A 15,379-nucleotide genomic window follows, 5' to 3' on the forward strand; every position below is an offset into this window, starting at 1 on the left:
TATAACCTAACCCAACCAACACCTAGCGTAATGTAACCTAACCAATAAATATTCTAACAAACTTAACCCAACCAATACCGAGCCTAGCGTAACCAAACCCAGCCAACACCTATCCTAACGTAACGTAACCTAACCAACACCTAGCGTAATGTAACCTAACCAATTAACCAGCACCTCTACGTCTTGTCCTCCTTCAGGTAAATATCCCAGAGGAGTTTCTGGCCAGGTTTGCTCGCTCTGACTCTCGCCCCGACTCTCCTGCGCCGACCCTACTCGTGCAGTCCTCCCGCCTCGCCCCCTTCAGGAGGTTAGTGTCCCTCGCTCTATCTGGCTGGCTGGCTCATGACACCACACTCCTGGGGGTTATGCGTCTACCTGTACTGTATCTGTGTCTGTAAGTCATTAGTGATGATTAGGTTAGGTAAGGACTCAGTAGGATTGTGACGCATGATGACATTGACTCATTAGGACAGTGACTCATTACGGCAGTGACCCATTAAGACAGTGACACCAAACGAACAGTCACAGGAGGTCACAGTGACTTGGTGTGTGCCCTGCTCACCAACATTCCTTCCAGCACTGTACATCACCCCCCCCCCCCTCCTCCCAACTCTCACTAAGGCAGGGTCACTAGCCACCATTACCTCGCTAAACTGCCGCAATTACACATTCCCTCCCCTGATAAAACCAACTTTAACTGCCTCATTTTTTTTCCTCTAAATCTCCCAACATTTTTTCTCTCGCATTTCACCCTTCCTGAAACTGCTCATGACTTTAACTATCTAACCTCCCTCTCGTTTTATATGTAAGTCTTTCTTTACGTGACCCAAGTCCCAGCAGGTGGGGATAGGGAAGCCCTGTCACGACCGGGTCTTAGCGGGTTCCTGGGATTGAGTTTGCAGAGGTGTGGATGACGGGTCTTCCTGGAGCGTAACTATGTGCTGTATTAACACGCCTCCATACCTCAACAGACCAACACCTCCACACCACCTCCACACCTCACTTATTAACCTGAACTGAGGCACCAAATGATCGTCCACTTTGATGTCCAAATTATACTGAGACTTTAATTATATACTTAATAGAAAATTGATGACCTGAAGATTAGACACTCCACCTCACGTAACGTAACGTAACCTAACCTAACCACCCCAGGTAGCGTTAAGGTGTTTAATCATCAGGTGAGACAGTGGACGAATTTATAAAACTGCAGATGAGGGAGTCAGGGCAGGGTGGTCACGCGGCCCTCTGTTGCATGACCGTAAAATAACACACACACACACGACACTAAGTCCTTCTCTGGTGGACATTTCCTTGCCTCCTACACACGCAGACTCCCTTCCCTCACCTCACTTCTTCTGTCCCTCACCTCACTGTCTTTCCCTCACCCCATTGTCCCTCCCTTACCTCACCCTCTTCCCTCAACTTACCTTCCTCCCTCTCCTCCCTCGCCACATCTCACCGTCCCTGCCTCAACCTCACCTCACCTCACCTACCCCTCCCTCACCTCACCTCCCTCACCTCACTTCCCCCTCCCTCATCTTACCTCCCTTACCTTACCTCAATAATTACATCACCTCACAGACTCTGTACATAATAATTTAACGAGAAATCCAACCAACACGAATTAACAACAATGATTACAGCGCGAATCATATCTCCGACCATGACAGATCTTATATCAAAGAGAGAAACTAGTGGCGATCGTGGTAGCCTGGCGATCGTGGTAGCCTGGCGATCGTGGTAGCCTTGTCATCGGGGTCCTCGTAATCTCTTCCTCTTGCGTGTAAACAAACCCCGCGACGCTCCAGAGAGGGATAGGGATCATTTATATAAGACATGCCTCTGAGATATACTTAGTCTGTTTGTACACGTTATATTTACATTATGGAAGGCAACGAGTTTGTGAGTGGAAGTATGTTTGTATATTTTTAAAGGATATTTTTAATCACACGACATCTTGTATTGTTTTGATCAATAAGTCCCAAATTATATGTGAACAGTTGGATGATGATGATGATGATGGTATTACTACTGTTACGACTACTACTTGTAACTAACCACACACACACACACACACACACACACACTGGGAGGTCAGCTCGGCACTAAACCCATAACGAAAAACAAACGTAATTCTCCACAAAAGCTAAAAATATATCCCTGGCCTCATTAGCTAGGTTAGTGTGGCGTCTCTGATATAAAACGCTGTGACAATGTTGACTTAGAGCTTTAACAAGAAACCATAGTGGTGAATTGTGTGAAGAGTTATGCCTCGTAAAATCAAGTTGGATGAAGGATACAGTTTGGTGATTAGGATAATATGTGTGTGTGTGTGTGTGTGTGTGTGTGTTGACCTCTGACCTCGCCCACAGATGCGTGACCCCCGATACCCTGGAGCCAATTCGTCGACCTCGCCAGCGGGTGTTGAGGAGAGCCACTAGTCTGCAGGATCTGGCCACAGCGCGCAGCCCTCATCCTTTCACGCCCGTGCCGCCCGCAGGTAACACTCCCCACCCACACCTTTACACCCACACCACCCACAGATAATACTCCCCACCCACACCACCCACAGATAACACTCCCCACACACACCATCACGCCCACCACCACCCACAGATAACACTCCCCACCCACACCATCACGCCCACACCACCCACAGATAACACTCCCCACCCACACACCACCCACAGATAACACTCCCCACCCACACCCTCACACCACCCACAAGTTACACCCCCACCCACACCTTTACACCCACACCACCCACAGATAACACCCCACACACACACCATCACGCCCACACCACCCACAGATACCCACGCACATCACACACCACCACAGTTCACACACCACCCACAGATAACACTCCCCACACACACCATCACACCACCCACACTCCCACCCACACCCACACCACCCACACTCCCCCACCCACCCACACCACATCACCCCACACCACCAGCCCCACACCCACACCATAATCTTAAAATAATACCAACAAAGGCTTGAAAATGACGTCTCTTCAGGGATTGAATTACTTATATTATTTTTAAACATCGCCTGAACGAACGGCGACGGATTTACATCAACAGTGAAATAATATAATCTTTTAGTTAGTTTACCTGTCAGTGGGGTGGGGGCTGGGTGGGAGGTTGTGTGGGTGGGTGGGAGGGGCTGGGTGGGTGGGAGGTTGTGTGGGTGGGTGGGTTGGGGGGCTGGCGGTGTGGGAGGTTGGGATGGGTGGGTTGGGGACTGGCTGGGTGGGAGGTTGGGGAGGCTGGCTGGTGGGGGAGGTTGGGGATGGGTGGTTGGGGACTGGCTGGGTGGGGAGGTTGTGGGGATGGGTGGGGTTGGGGGCTGGGGGTGGGAGGTTGTGGGGATGGGTGGGTTGGGGGCTGGCTGGTTGTGGGAGCTGGTGGGGGAGGAATTGGGGATGGGTGGGTTGGGGGAGGGTTAGTCGTGGTTCTGGAGAGGGGTGGGGAGGGTGGCAGCTCGAAGTCTCCTGAATACTGACAGGAGGTTCAAGATGGTCGGGACAATTATGGTCTTATCCAGTGTAACAGCCCTGGCGGATCAGGATGGGATGGGGGGGGTCAAGCATGCACGAAATGGCCCCCAGGATCAAGGGGGCCATTATTCAAGATGTCTGCCAAGGACCATCTCCCCCCTTCCCCACACACACCTTAACCCCCCTACCCCCCCCTCCCCTTAGCCCCCCACACTCCCCTACCCCCCAACGCTTTTAGTATTATTACAAGAAGAAAAATAAAACAACAGATCACAAGTTGTCCGTAATGTTGTAGTTTCGTCTATGATTGTCTTTTGTTTTATTGCGGTGGGTAGGGGGGGGGGGGGGGGTAGAGGAAGCTTGAACGACACCCGCTGCAGGTCGTGGGAGGTCAACTAAGAGTGTGTGTGATGGTCTGAAAAATGGCAGATGAAATTCAACGTCGACAAATGTAAAGTACTCAGTATAGGAGATGTAAACAGGGAAACCAGATACCAGATGAACAACGATGCCATAGAGAAATCCGACTGCGAGAGAGATTTTGGAGTAATGATAAGTAGGAACCTTAAGCCAAGTAAACAATGTGTTTTTGCTCGTAACAAGGCTAATAAAGTACTTGGGTTCATACAAAGGAGTGTTAGTTACAAGACTAGCGAGGTCATCCTAAAACTGTATCTTGCTCTTGTGAGACCACACCTGGATTACGCAGTTCAGTTCTGGTCACCGTATTACAGAATGGATATAGAATCCTTGGAAAGAATTCAGAGGAGAATGACAAGACTAATCCCGGGCATTAGGAACCTTGAGTATAGAGACAGGTTAAAGCATCTTAATTTGCACTCCCTTGAGAGACGTAGAGCGAGGGGCGATATGATCGAGGTGTATAAATGGAAGTCAGGGCTAAACAAAGGGGACATTACAGAGGTACTCAAACTATCCAACCAGGAGCGAACTCGTAACAATGGTTTTAAATTAGACAAATTTAGATTTAGGCGTGAAATAGGTAAACACTGGTTTGGAAACAGAGTAGTGGATGAATGGAACAAGTTACCAAATATCATCATTAACTCGAATACGCTGAATTGCTTCAAACATAGGTTGGATGCTCATATGAGCAATAGGGGTTGGGTGTAAACGGGACTGCCCAGTATGGGCCAATAGGCCCGCTGCAGTTTCCTCCATTCTTATGTTCTTATGTTCTTATTATAGTCAATGAATTCTCTGTAAGATATAATGGAGTGTGTGTGTGTGTGTGTGTGTTTGTGTGTGTGTGTTCCTACCTCCACTAATTAATCACAATTAGTATTAATTAACGATTCCAATTTAAGTTAAAGTCATATCATTATTTTTTGACGTTTCTTAATTAGATAAATAACCTAACCTAATCTCATCTCATCTCACCTCACCTAACCTCACCTCACCTCACCTAACCTCACCTCACCTCACCTCACCTCTTCCTTACAGGTCGAGCAGCAGGCAGGAGGAAACAAGGTAGATTCGAGGCGGACTTCACAACGAAACTCTCAAAGCAGCTGGACTTGGTGGCTAAGGGACAACAGCAAAAACAACAGCAACAGCAGCAACAGAGCCAACGGGAACAACAGAGACAGCAACAGGAGAAGAAGGGCAGCACAAGAGGGCCGAGGAGTAAGATTAACACACAGGTAACTTAATTCACCTTTTGTTAGTTATATAAATGATCCTCTCTTAAGCATTGACTCAGGTAGCCTCGATGATTATTTTCTGTTACGGGAACTTTTTGGAATTTGATGATAACTGACCAGAGGGAATACGATCTATCTAGCGTTACTTACTATAGCTAAGATAAAAGAGAGAGAGACAGAGAGATAGAGAGAAAAAGAGAGAGAGAGAGAGAGAGAGAGAGAGAGAGAGAGAGAGAGATATGCCATTACCGAGGGGGGGACTTGAACACAAAGGGTACATATGCTCTGAAATACCAACAAATGTAACTTACCTGTTGTATGTGTGTAATAATAATAATAATAATAATAATAATAATAATAATAATAATAATAATAATAATAATTCACGGTTTATTGAAAAAGTTCTGCAGCCCGAAGGCTCAAATATACATTGGACATAAATGACTTATTACATACATTGGTGGTTTAACAAAAGCCTTCATTAGAGAAAGGTAAAGGAACATACAGTGAACATACAGATTAATGCAGGTGTTGAACAACGTGGTGTAGCAGAACACGTGGTGTAGTAACTCCTTCACAGATGGTGTTATGAGGGGCATCACGTGGTTTACGAATTCCCTCACAGATGGTGTTATGAGGAGCCTGACGTGGTGTAGTAATTCCCTCACAGATGGTATTATGAGGGACCTCACGTGGTGTAGTAATTCCCTCACAGATGGTGTTATGAGGGACATGTGGTGTAGTAATTCCCTCACAGATGGTGTTATATGAGTGAGGTGTGGTCCCAGGCCTTGCTATCGTAGACGGATTAACACATCGCTGGTTGTTGTTGGGTCTCACGGGCAGTTATCACTAAATGAAATTGTAACTTCTGGCGAGAACTTATTGATATTCCGGTAGGGAGGAGGGTTCAGGGGAGTGAGTTGGTATGGGCCAACTTAACAGTTGACCTGGCTGCTCCGAGAGGAGTGCCAGGTACGTCTTGACCCTTCGGTGGTCAAGGATTTGATTTTTTGATTTTGCCGCTTGCAGCGGCTACTTTATTGTGCACCCCACACTCATCCTGTGAGCGGTAGCGCAAAAGAATTACAGAGTAGGGTTTACAAAGGGTTATAATAATTAACCCCCGTTGTCAGGATATTATGGCATTGAATGTTACACAGTATTTCATTTACATTATTTGTTTAGTTCTATACATAAAGGGTAACTTATTCACAAATGCGTGAGAACAGGCGTGTGAGGCAGTATGTCTGGCCTCACACTTTGTTATTCACATTTACGTGGGAGGTATTCAAGCACATTGCGTATTTGGTTCTGTACATGAGAATTGATATAGTTACTAAGTGCAAAAAGTGGATACAATCTTAATATGTCGGCTATCTTGCCATTAGAGATGAAGTGATCTTGTTACTTGCTCCATATACATGTTTCACTTGATACATCTCATCATGGTAACCTATGGATCGACTAGTGCCTGTTTGCACTTGTCTACTTGCGTCAAACTCATCAATAAGTTCTTTCCTAATTACAGTTTTAAGGGTTCTTTTTGACAGACCCAAATTGTATTCAACGGTGTCTTTGTTAGACGCGAGTTTGGCGAGGGCATCAACTCTGTCATGTTTTATGAGGCCTATGTGAGAGGGGATCCACAACAGTTTGACCTTGACACCCCGGTCAACAAGGCACGCATATTTGTGTCTGGCTTCAGAGACAAGACGTGACAACCTGAGTCGAGGGTACCAAGGGCAAGTAGTGAGGATAGAGAGTCAGTGATGATGAGACTGTCAGTAACAGTGGTTTCAATGAATTTAATAGCTGTGAGTATGGCAACTAATTCAGTTTGTAGAGTGGATGCCCAGTTGTTAATTCTAACTCCTTTCTCAATTATATTACCGTCAGGTTGAGTCACAACAATAGCACTTCCAGCCCTCCCACAGGCGGTGTTTAGAGATCCATCATGTGTGTGTGTGTGTTTGTGGACCGTACCATGTACAAACTTCAATATAGAATAAATAAACAAATAAAAATAAAAACAAATGAAAAATATGAATTTAAAAACAATGTTATAAATAATTACATGGAAATAAAAATCCTAGAATGGGTAATAACTACTACTGAAAATACTCCCTCACACTCGCTTAAGTTACCCCTCAAATCTATGTCACAGAAAATGAAATTTATTATCAGAGAAAACGGGTAAGTCATTTGTCTTGCCTAAACTAACCAATATTTACAGTATTTTATGAATCGATTTTAGTTTTATTATTTTTACTTATATATTAAAAGTTAAAACATGTACTGTTCTCACATATACAGTAGGTTAAGCGACATTAAACTATTTGATTATTGATAAGAATAAAGTGTGATATATTATTTTCGTTGAGTCAGTAGAGGGAGGTGGGGTGAGGGAGATGGTTCAACCCAGCTACATTATCGACCGCCCCTGTGTAGCCATTCTTCTGATTACCTGAAGATTAGCCACCCCGACGCTAACCTAACCTAATCCAGGGTTGGTGATTTTTTTAATTAAATTTATTTTTTGAATAATTCGTTTTTTTATTTATACTGTATATTTTTTTATTATTTGTTTTTCTAGTACAGTACAGTATACTGTTCCTGTCCTGTCTCTCCACAGTACAGTACAGTATACTGTTCCTGTCCTGTCTCTCCACAGTACAGTACAGTATACTGTTCCTGTCCTGTCTCTCCACAGTACAGTACAGTATACTGTTCCTGTCCTGTCTCTCCACAGTACAGTACAGTATACTGTTCCTGTCCTGTCTCTCCACAGTACAGTACAGTATACTGTTCCTGTCCTGTCTGTCCACAGTACAGTACAGTATACTGTTCCTGTCCTGTCTCTCCACAGTACAGTACAGTATACTGTTCCTGTCCTGTCTCTCCACAGTACAGTACAGTATACTGTTCCTGTCCTGTCTCTCCACAGTACAGTACAGTATACTGTTCCTGTCCTGTCTCTCCACAGTACAGTACAGTATACTGTTCCTGTCCTGTCTCTCCACAGTACAGTACAGTATACTGTTCCTGTCCTGTCTCTCCACAGTACAGTACAGTATACTGTTCCTGTCCTGTCTGTCCACAGTACAGTACAGTATACTGTTCCTGTCCTGTCTGTCCACAGTACAGTACAGTATACTGTTCCTGTCCTGTCTCCACAGTACAGTACAGTATACTGTTCCTGTCCTGTCTCTCCACAGTACAGTACAGTATACTGTTCCTGTCCTGTCTCTCCACAGTACAGTACAGTATACTGTTCCTGTCCTGTCTCTCCACAGTACAGTACAGTATACTGTTCCTGTCCTGTCTCTCCACAGTACAGTACAGTATACTGTTCCTGTCCTGTCTGTCCACAGTACAGTACAGTATACTGTTCCTGTCCTGTCTCTCCACAGTACAGTACAGTATACTGTTCCTGTCCTGTCTCTCCACAGTACAGTACAGTATACTGTTCCTGTCCTGTCTCTCCACAGTACAGTACAGTATACTGTTCCTGTCCTGTCTCTCCACAGTACAGTACAGTATACTGTTCCTGTCCTGTCTCTCCACAGTTGGGTCAGAGACTACAGACTGTGTTGTCAGTGTTCCTAAAGATAAAATATTCCAAAGCTTAATATATTACACAGATAAATCATAATTAACTGATATTATTATGACATGACTTTAAATCTACAACGATTTTCTTTTATAAACCTTCACGTTTCTTTTTCGTTAACTTTTTGATGAAAAGAAAAAAAGAATAATGATTTTTTATGCGAAAAATCATTGATTTAATCAATACCAACCCTGACCAAACCAAACCTAACCTAACCTAGCGCTAACGTAACCTATCCTAGCGCTAATCAAACCTAACCTAACCCCCCCCCCCCACCCGGAGAATTTTTTTGAAATCTGACCAATTTCAGGGATATTTTGAGGCAATATTATACTTGGGGGGGGGGCATGTCCAGCCATAGCCCTTGTGCTGTGTAATGACTCAGGATGTGTTTATGTGTTTGTGTGTGTGTGTAAGGTGTAGGGTGCGACCTTCACCCTAGGCCTCCGGTAGTAGGTGCTGGGGGCGTTGGGAGGGGAGGGGGAAGAGGAAGGGGAGGTGTGGGAGGAGGAAGGGGAGGTGTGGGTGGGGGAAGGGGAGGTGTGGGAGGGGGAAGGGGAGGTGTGGGAATAGGAGCTATGGGGGGGGGGAAGATTTGAACAGCAATAACCACTGATAAGTTGGGTCAACACAGCCTCACACCTGCCTGGCGGGGCGCGATGCCTTCACTATCCACAACAACATCCCTCCATCCAACACACTCCAAACCATGTAATGGCCTCGTTAGACATTGGGATAAAGCTACTAACTTATTGCTATATGGGGAGTTGTTAAGTGTGTGGTTAGGTTAGGTTAGTGGTGTGGGCAGCGGGGTGTTCGCGGCGTCAAGCAACTCTCCGTGGATCTTCTCATTTGTGACAAAGTGTGAACGAACGATTTTCACATCAGTCAGTATAGAGGGGCGGTGGCTAGGGGCGACATGTACTACACACACACACACACGGACTACAGCTGCTGATAAGTCTCGACCTCACTTGAAAATCTAACTCTTGGGTTGGAATCTAAAACCATCTTAGTGTTGCTGTGACTGTTGATACAAGATGGAGGTAAATCCCCGTGTGAGGAGTGAGGGAAGGTCAAGTGGTGGAGTTGTGTCGCGGGAAGCTTGTCACAGCAGGAGACAGCACAACACTCACAGTCCGTCAACAACACCACCTGGACGAAGAAGATCTGATGACAACCACAGACGTCAATATGAAGCTGCGTTAAAGGCTTCGAGCGTCGCCAGGATGAACATGCATAGAGGCAATGATGTATGGAGGCGGGTGGGAGGCAGGGAGAGGAACATCCGGAGAGCCAGAGAGTGGGGCGGCAACGGCACAACCGGACGAGTTATTTTGAGTCTTGGGAGAATTGGTCGCCATGTGATCAGGTACTCGACTCACTCCTGCCTCGACCCAACCAAGGTTCGAAGGGTTGTGAGGCGTCCAGGGCTCCTCGTCTACTGCCGAAGGTCTGCGCTCATCACCTCAAGACTGAAGAAGAGGCAGAGCGTAAGTCAAAGGACGAATGACTTAAATTACAGTTTACTTCTACCACCCAAACGAGTCAACAGAAGACACAGAACCTCGAGCAGACAGTCGAACAGAAAACCTGCACTACATGGAAAGACCAGCCCGGTGAACATGGCGGTCTTACAACACTTATTTAACGCTGGACCTCCCATAAGTGATCAAAGTAAGAGAAAGGGAAACAGAGGCAAGACACTCCTGAAGAAGACGTTTACAGCAGCAAGAAATATACGTGACGAAACTCGCAAAATTTTAGTATCGCGTAACACGGATGACGAGGAAGTACAACCTATGCCTTTCAGTGAATGGAAAATAGTAGTTAATAAAAAAGTTGTGAAAGAATATGACATAACTCAACAACCTGTGATAACAACTGAGACATCTGACGAGGAGAGATACGACGAGGATGCTAAGGTTCCTCCGTCATGCAGGATACACAACATTAAGACACAGGAGGTGAGTCCCCCAGGGGTGTTGGACCACTGGATGGTCGTCGGCGGTAAACTCCCGACGTCTGAAACGACGTCATGGTACTTCCCAGTCCTGCCACGAAGCCAGGCGGTGAGAGGCACACTGAGGCGAGGCACCGTCAATACACGGAGGTGTGTCAGTCAACGTGTGCAGCATCAGGCGCTGTTTTGTTTCCAAGTTTTTGCTCAAAAGTTGATAATTCACCCAAGACCTTTTATGGTGAAGGTCACTAGTAAGGGTAAAGTCTCTTCCAAAGGTCGTGGTGACGCCGGACACCTCAGCCCGAGTCACGTTAATCTATGGGATATTGATCAAACCAATAAACCAAAATATGCTTACGCTCCTCAGCCCAAATTCCTTCAGTCTGCCCAGAGAAACACTGCTCGTAAAGACCAGTCCAACACCATTCAGTCTGGTCAACTAGCCATTGTTTACAGTGATCACAGGCAAGCTGCTGCTATAGACGAACCCGATAATATTTCTAATTACAAACATCAAAATTTTCTTCAATCTGACCAACAACACAAGGACATCAACAAGATCGAGCAATATTCAACTGATCCACGACACACATACAAGACTAGAAGACCAGAACTTCCTCAAAATATCATTGAAGAAGGTACAGGTACTCGGAGGGGACAGTCGGCGGCGTCACAGTCTACCACCAGGAGCAAACAATCTCTCCCTCCCTCGAGCACAGCCACCCACACCACCGAGGGGAAGGTCGAGGCCTCACCATCTACTCGAGCAGAGGCGGCAAGAACACGCTTTAAACTGATGGAGTTCCTCAGAAGAAAAGGACAATTGAAAACTTATGAATCTTCAGAGGAAAGTTGCGGCAGTGAGGACGGGACAGACACACACAGCAGGAACAAGAAACATCGTAAGAAGAAAAATAATCGTAAGAGAAAAACCAAGAGTGGCAGACAGACGAGTGACACCTACAACAGTGAGTTACTAGAGGCGGATTTTCTGGACAAAGACATATTGGCTGAATTACTGAAATTACAGATTCCGAAAAAGAACCGGAGGGAAGATTCTGCCGATGACTCGTCCAAAAATATGAAAAAGAAGAAGAGGAAGAGGAGAGGATTACAGAAAAGTGGCGATAAAAGTAAGAGTCTCAAAGAGGAGTTGTTGGTGTCTCTCAGTCGCAACACAGCCTTCTGGTACGAGGTCACGTCTCGCCTGCAGACCGTCTCGACACACCCTGAGGTGAAGCCCACCGAGGACCTCTCACCGACGTGCTCAGCCAGCAAGAATAAGAAGAAACTCAAAGCAGCCATGCATAGTCTGAAGGGTTTGTCGGAGAGCGAGGCTGCCATTGAGACCATCAGAGACGAGGGACCGACCACCCAGCTGCCGCCATTACCCAACAGGGAGAAACCTTCCAAGTTCGTGGCTGCGGCCTCTGCCCTCATGACTGCTGAGAGAAATTACTACAATATTCTTCCTCCTCTTAAATCATCCTGGTCCGATACGCTGCAAGATTTACGACCGTCAATGTTGCAGGTTTTATATCACCAGTATTTGAATATATTCCCTTTACCTTAACCTTCAAACCTTCCAATCAAGAATATCTAACACTGACTCTCTTAATTATAAAAAAAATCATGAAACTGTGAAACTGTAAATCATCAGTAGACAGCATAACCCCCACGACACATTCAAACCATTTCTGCCTTTTCTTGAAGTTTGTGTTTTGTCTCGTGTCAAGGAAACACAACACACAACGAGACAGAAGCTATTTTGTAATCCCCAGTCACAACCTTCCACAGGGTAGTGAAGATTCGGGTCTGGGAGGAGAGAAACAGCCGCCCAAACGTCGCCCACGTCGAGGAGGAAAGAAGAAGGGGGATGAGGGAGGCCTTGATGATCCTGGCCAAACTGGGGTGAGTTACCTATCATGTCTGTTACCTATCATGTCTGTTACCTTTCACGACTGTTACCTATCACGACTGTTACCTATCACGACTGTTACCTATCATGTCTGTTACCTATCATGCCTGTTACCTATCACGACTGTTACCTATCACAACTGTTACCTATCATGTCTGTTACCTATCACGACTGTTACCTATCATGTCTGTTACCTATCATGTCTTACCTGTCACGACTGTTACCTATTAGGACTCTTTACCTATTACTACTAGAACTTATCACGACTGTTACCTATCACGACTGTTACCTATCACGACTAGAACCTATCAAGACTGTTACCTATCACGACTGTTACCTATAACGACTTTACCTATCACGACTGTTACCTATAACGACTGTTACCTATCACGACTGTTACCTATAACGACTGTTACCTATAACGACTGTTACCTATCACGACTATTACCTATCACGACTCTTACCTGTCACGACTAAAACCTATCAAGACTGTTACCTATCACGACTCTTCCCTATTACGACTAGAACCTATCAAGACTGTTACCTATAACGACTTTACCTATCACGACTAAAACCTATCACGACTGTTACCTATCACGACTGTTACCTATCACGACTGTTACCTATCACAACTGTTACCTATCACGACTAAAACTTATCACGACTCTTTACCTATCACGACTCTTACCTATCACGACTAGAACCTATCAAAACTGTTTACCTATCACGACTGTTACCTATCACGACTACAGAACATCACCTACGAAACTTAGTACGACCTGAGTCTCTGTCCATTACTTCAGGTGTCGGCTTTGGGGGACAGCCGGATAGGGTCGTCACGGAGGTCAGGTAGTTCCCATTCCTCCAAGCCCACCTCAGCCAGGTCGTCCAAATCTTCCTCCTCCCACCGCAGACTCCACGACCCTCTCTCCTACGACCCTAAGGTAAGTATAGGCAGTTTATATAACGTCCCTAATCAGTAAAACCTCCATATAACGGAATTTACTCTCCAATAGAGGTTTCACTATAAGTCATTTAACATCCTATATATGATACACCACATTATAACCCTCCATCATAACTCCTCTAAAAAATCTAACATCAAAACATCATAAAAAAAATCACTGTATTTATAGAGAACATTTATTTAAATCATTTCCCAACATAACATCAACCGTCTAATATTTTCTTTTCAACTTTATAGCAATTCCTAGGGGCCAGTAACCCTCCTGAAGATGGATCAGAACTAGCGAGGCTGCAGGAGACGCTCGGTGGGGGACCTACTAGTGGAGGTGCGACACTCACTGAGGCCCAGGTGTTTTGGTTCAGTCTCCCCCGTAGTCCGTCTCACCGTGCTGCCATCTTCACCCTTCCTGTGCAAATAACTAGACTATTTGGTAAATAACTGAGAGATGTGTGTGTGTGTGTGTGTGTGTGTGTGTATTCTTAAGTCTCTAAAGGTTTACGTTATTGGGTAAATATTTAATACTGAGAGAGAGAGAGTTGTCAGCAGCGTGTTCCCCCGGCAGGTATATCTCCCGTCGACTACCTGAAGAAGTACATGCGCCTGAGGACCTCCCGACGTCAGCTCTACTCGATGGTGTTTACAAGGCATCGTGACGTCGAGGTGAGCTCACACTAAGGTGCTCATTCAGTTTGTTACCTAACCTAACCTAACCTGACCTAACGCACAATTACCCACTCTGACGCACTATGGTCACACCCTCAGAGCATACGGGTGGAGCGGTTGTTGGTGGACGATGTGGGGGCGGCGCTGGGGGACGCTCTGGGAGGACACCTGACGGAGGCTCAGCTAGGGAGGCTAACATCACTCGTCCCCCTCCCTGACGTCTCCCTCGACCGAGACTTCTTCGTTCTCATCTCTGCCTTCGCCGAGAGACTCTTCTGTTATGGTGAGTATGTCTCTCACTAGTGATGTGTGTCTCTTTCTCTCTTCTCTCACACCTAGTCTCTTTCTCTCACTACCTCACTCCCTCTCTCTCTCTCACTCGTACAGTGTCTTTCCCCTTCACTTTCTACCTCTATCTCTTACAAGTACTCTCTCTCTCTCTCTCTCTCTCTCTCTCTCTCTCTCTCTCTCTCTCTCTCTCTCTCTCTCACCTCTCAACACCCCCACAGATCTGCTCGCGTCGCCGGATGTAGAGATCGAGCCCAGAGACTTGGTGGAACAACTCGACTTCAAGCAGCTGGACGAACGCTTAGAAGGAGTGAGTCTTGATCCCAACCTACACCACCTCCTGACCACCATCCGGGACCTGGGTTAGTTGTGTTGACATAAATCAGCTGAGTGTGTTGACATAAATCAGCTGAGTGTGTTGACATAAATCAGCTGAGTGTGTTGACATAAATCAGCTGAGTGTGTTGTCATAAATCAGCTGAGTGTGTTGACATAAATCAGCTGAGTGTGTTGTCATAAATCAGCTGAGTGTGTTGACATAAATCAGCTGAGTGTGTTGTCATAAATCAGTTGAGTGTGTTGACATTCTGTTATGCCTGAAAATGTTAACTCTACTGTCATCTAACTAGTAAATAGCTTCATCATTCACAAACTGTTATTAAAAAAAAAAAACACTTGCGATTCCTATTTTTTTCTTATCCTGTGTAACTTCTAAAGAGTACATCGACAGCTGTATGTCGAGTAAGGGGGTGAAGCAATGAAGCAAGAACCAAGTCTAGTGTAACAGAGGTC

The 15,379-nt window shown here is 45.7% G+C and overlaps 1 protein-coding gene across 2 annotated transcripts in view; it reads left to right on the plus strand.

Moving 5' to 3' along the window:
- LOC121855755 overlaps nt 1–15,261 on the plus strand; it is a 23,646-nt gene extending 8,385 nt beyond the window's left edge. The window contains exons 4-12 of one of the 2 annotated variants that reach the window (XM_042350862.1): nt 198–307; nt 2,376–2,503; nt 4,976–5,175; nt 12,549–12,662; nt 13,473–13,613; nt 13,874–14,066; nt 14,199–14,296; nt 14,399–14,582; nt 14,809–15,261. In XM_042350862.1, coding sequence (XP_042206796.1) covers nt 198–307; nt 2,376–2,503; nt 4,976–5,175; nt 12,549–12,662; nt 13,473–13,613; nt 13,874–14,066; nt 14,199–14,296; nt 14,399–14,582; nt 14,809–14,954 — 1,314 coding nt within the window. In that variant the 3' untranslated portion in view covers nt 14,955–15,261. The remainder of the gene's footprint in view (nt 1–197; nt 308–2,375; nt 2,504–4,975; nt 5,176–12,548; nt 12,663–13,472; nt 13,614–13,873; nt 14,067–14,198; nt 14,297–14,398; nt 14,583–14,808) is intronic. The other variant, XM_042350863.1, reaches the window with a different exon arrangement.
- The last annotated feature ends 118 nt before the right edge of the window (nt 15,262–15,379 follow it).

Source organism: Homarus americanus, unplaced genomic scaffold (genome assembly GCF_018991925.1).
Source record: "Homarus americanus isolate GMGI-L3 unplaced genomic scaffold, GMGI_Hamer_2.0 scaffold54097, whole genome shotgun sequence".
NCBI lineage: Eukaryota > Metazoa > Arthropoda > Malacostraca > Decapoda > Nephropidae > Homarus > Homarus americanus.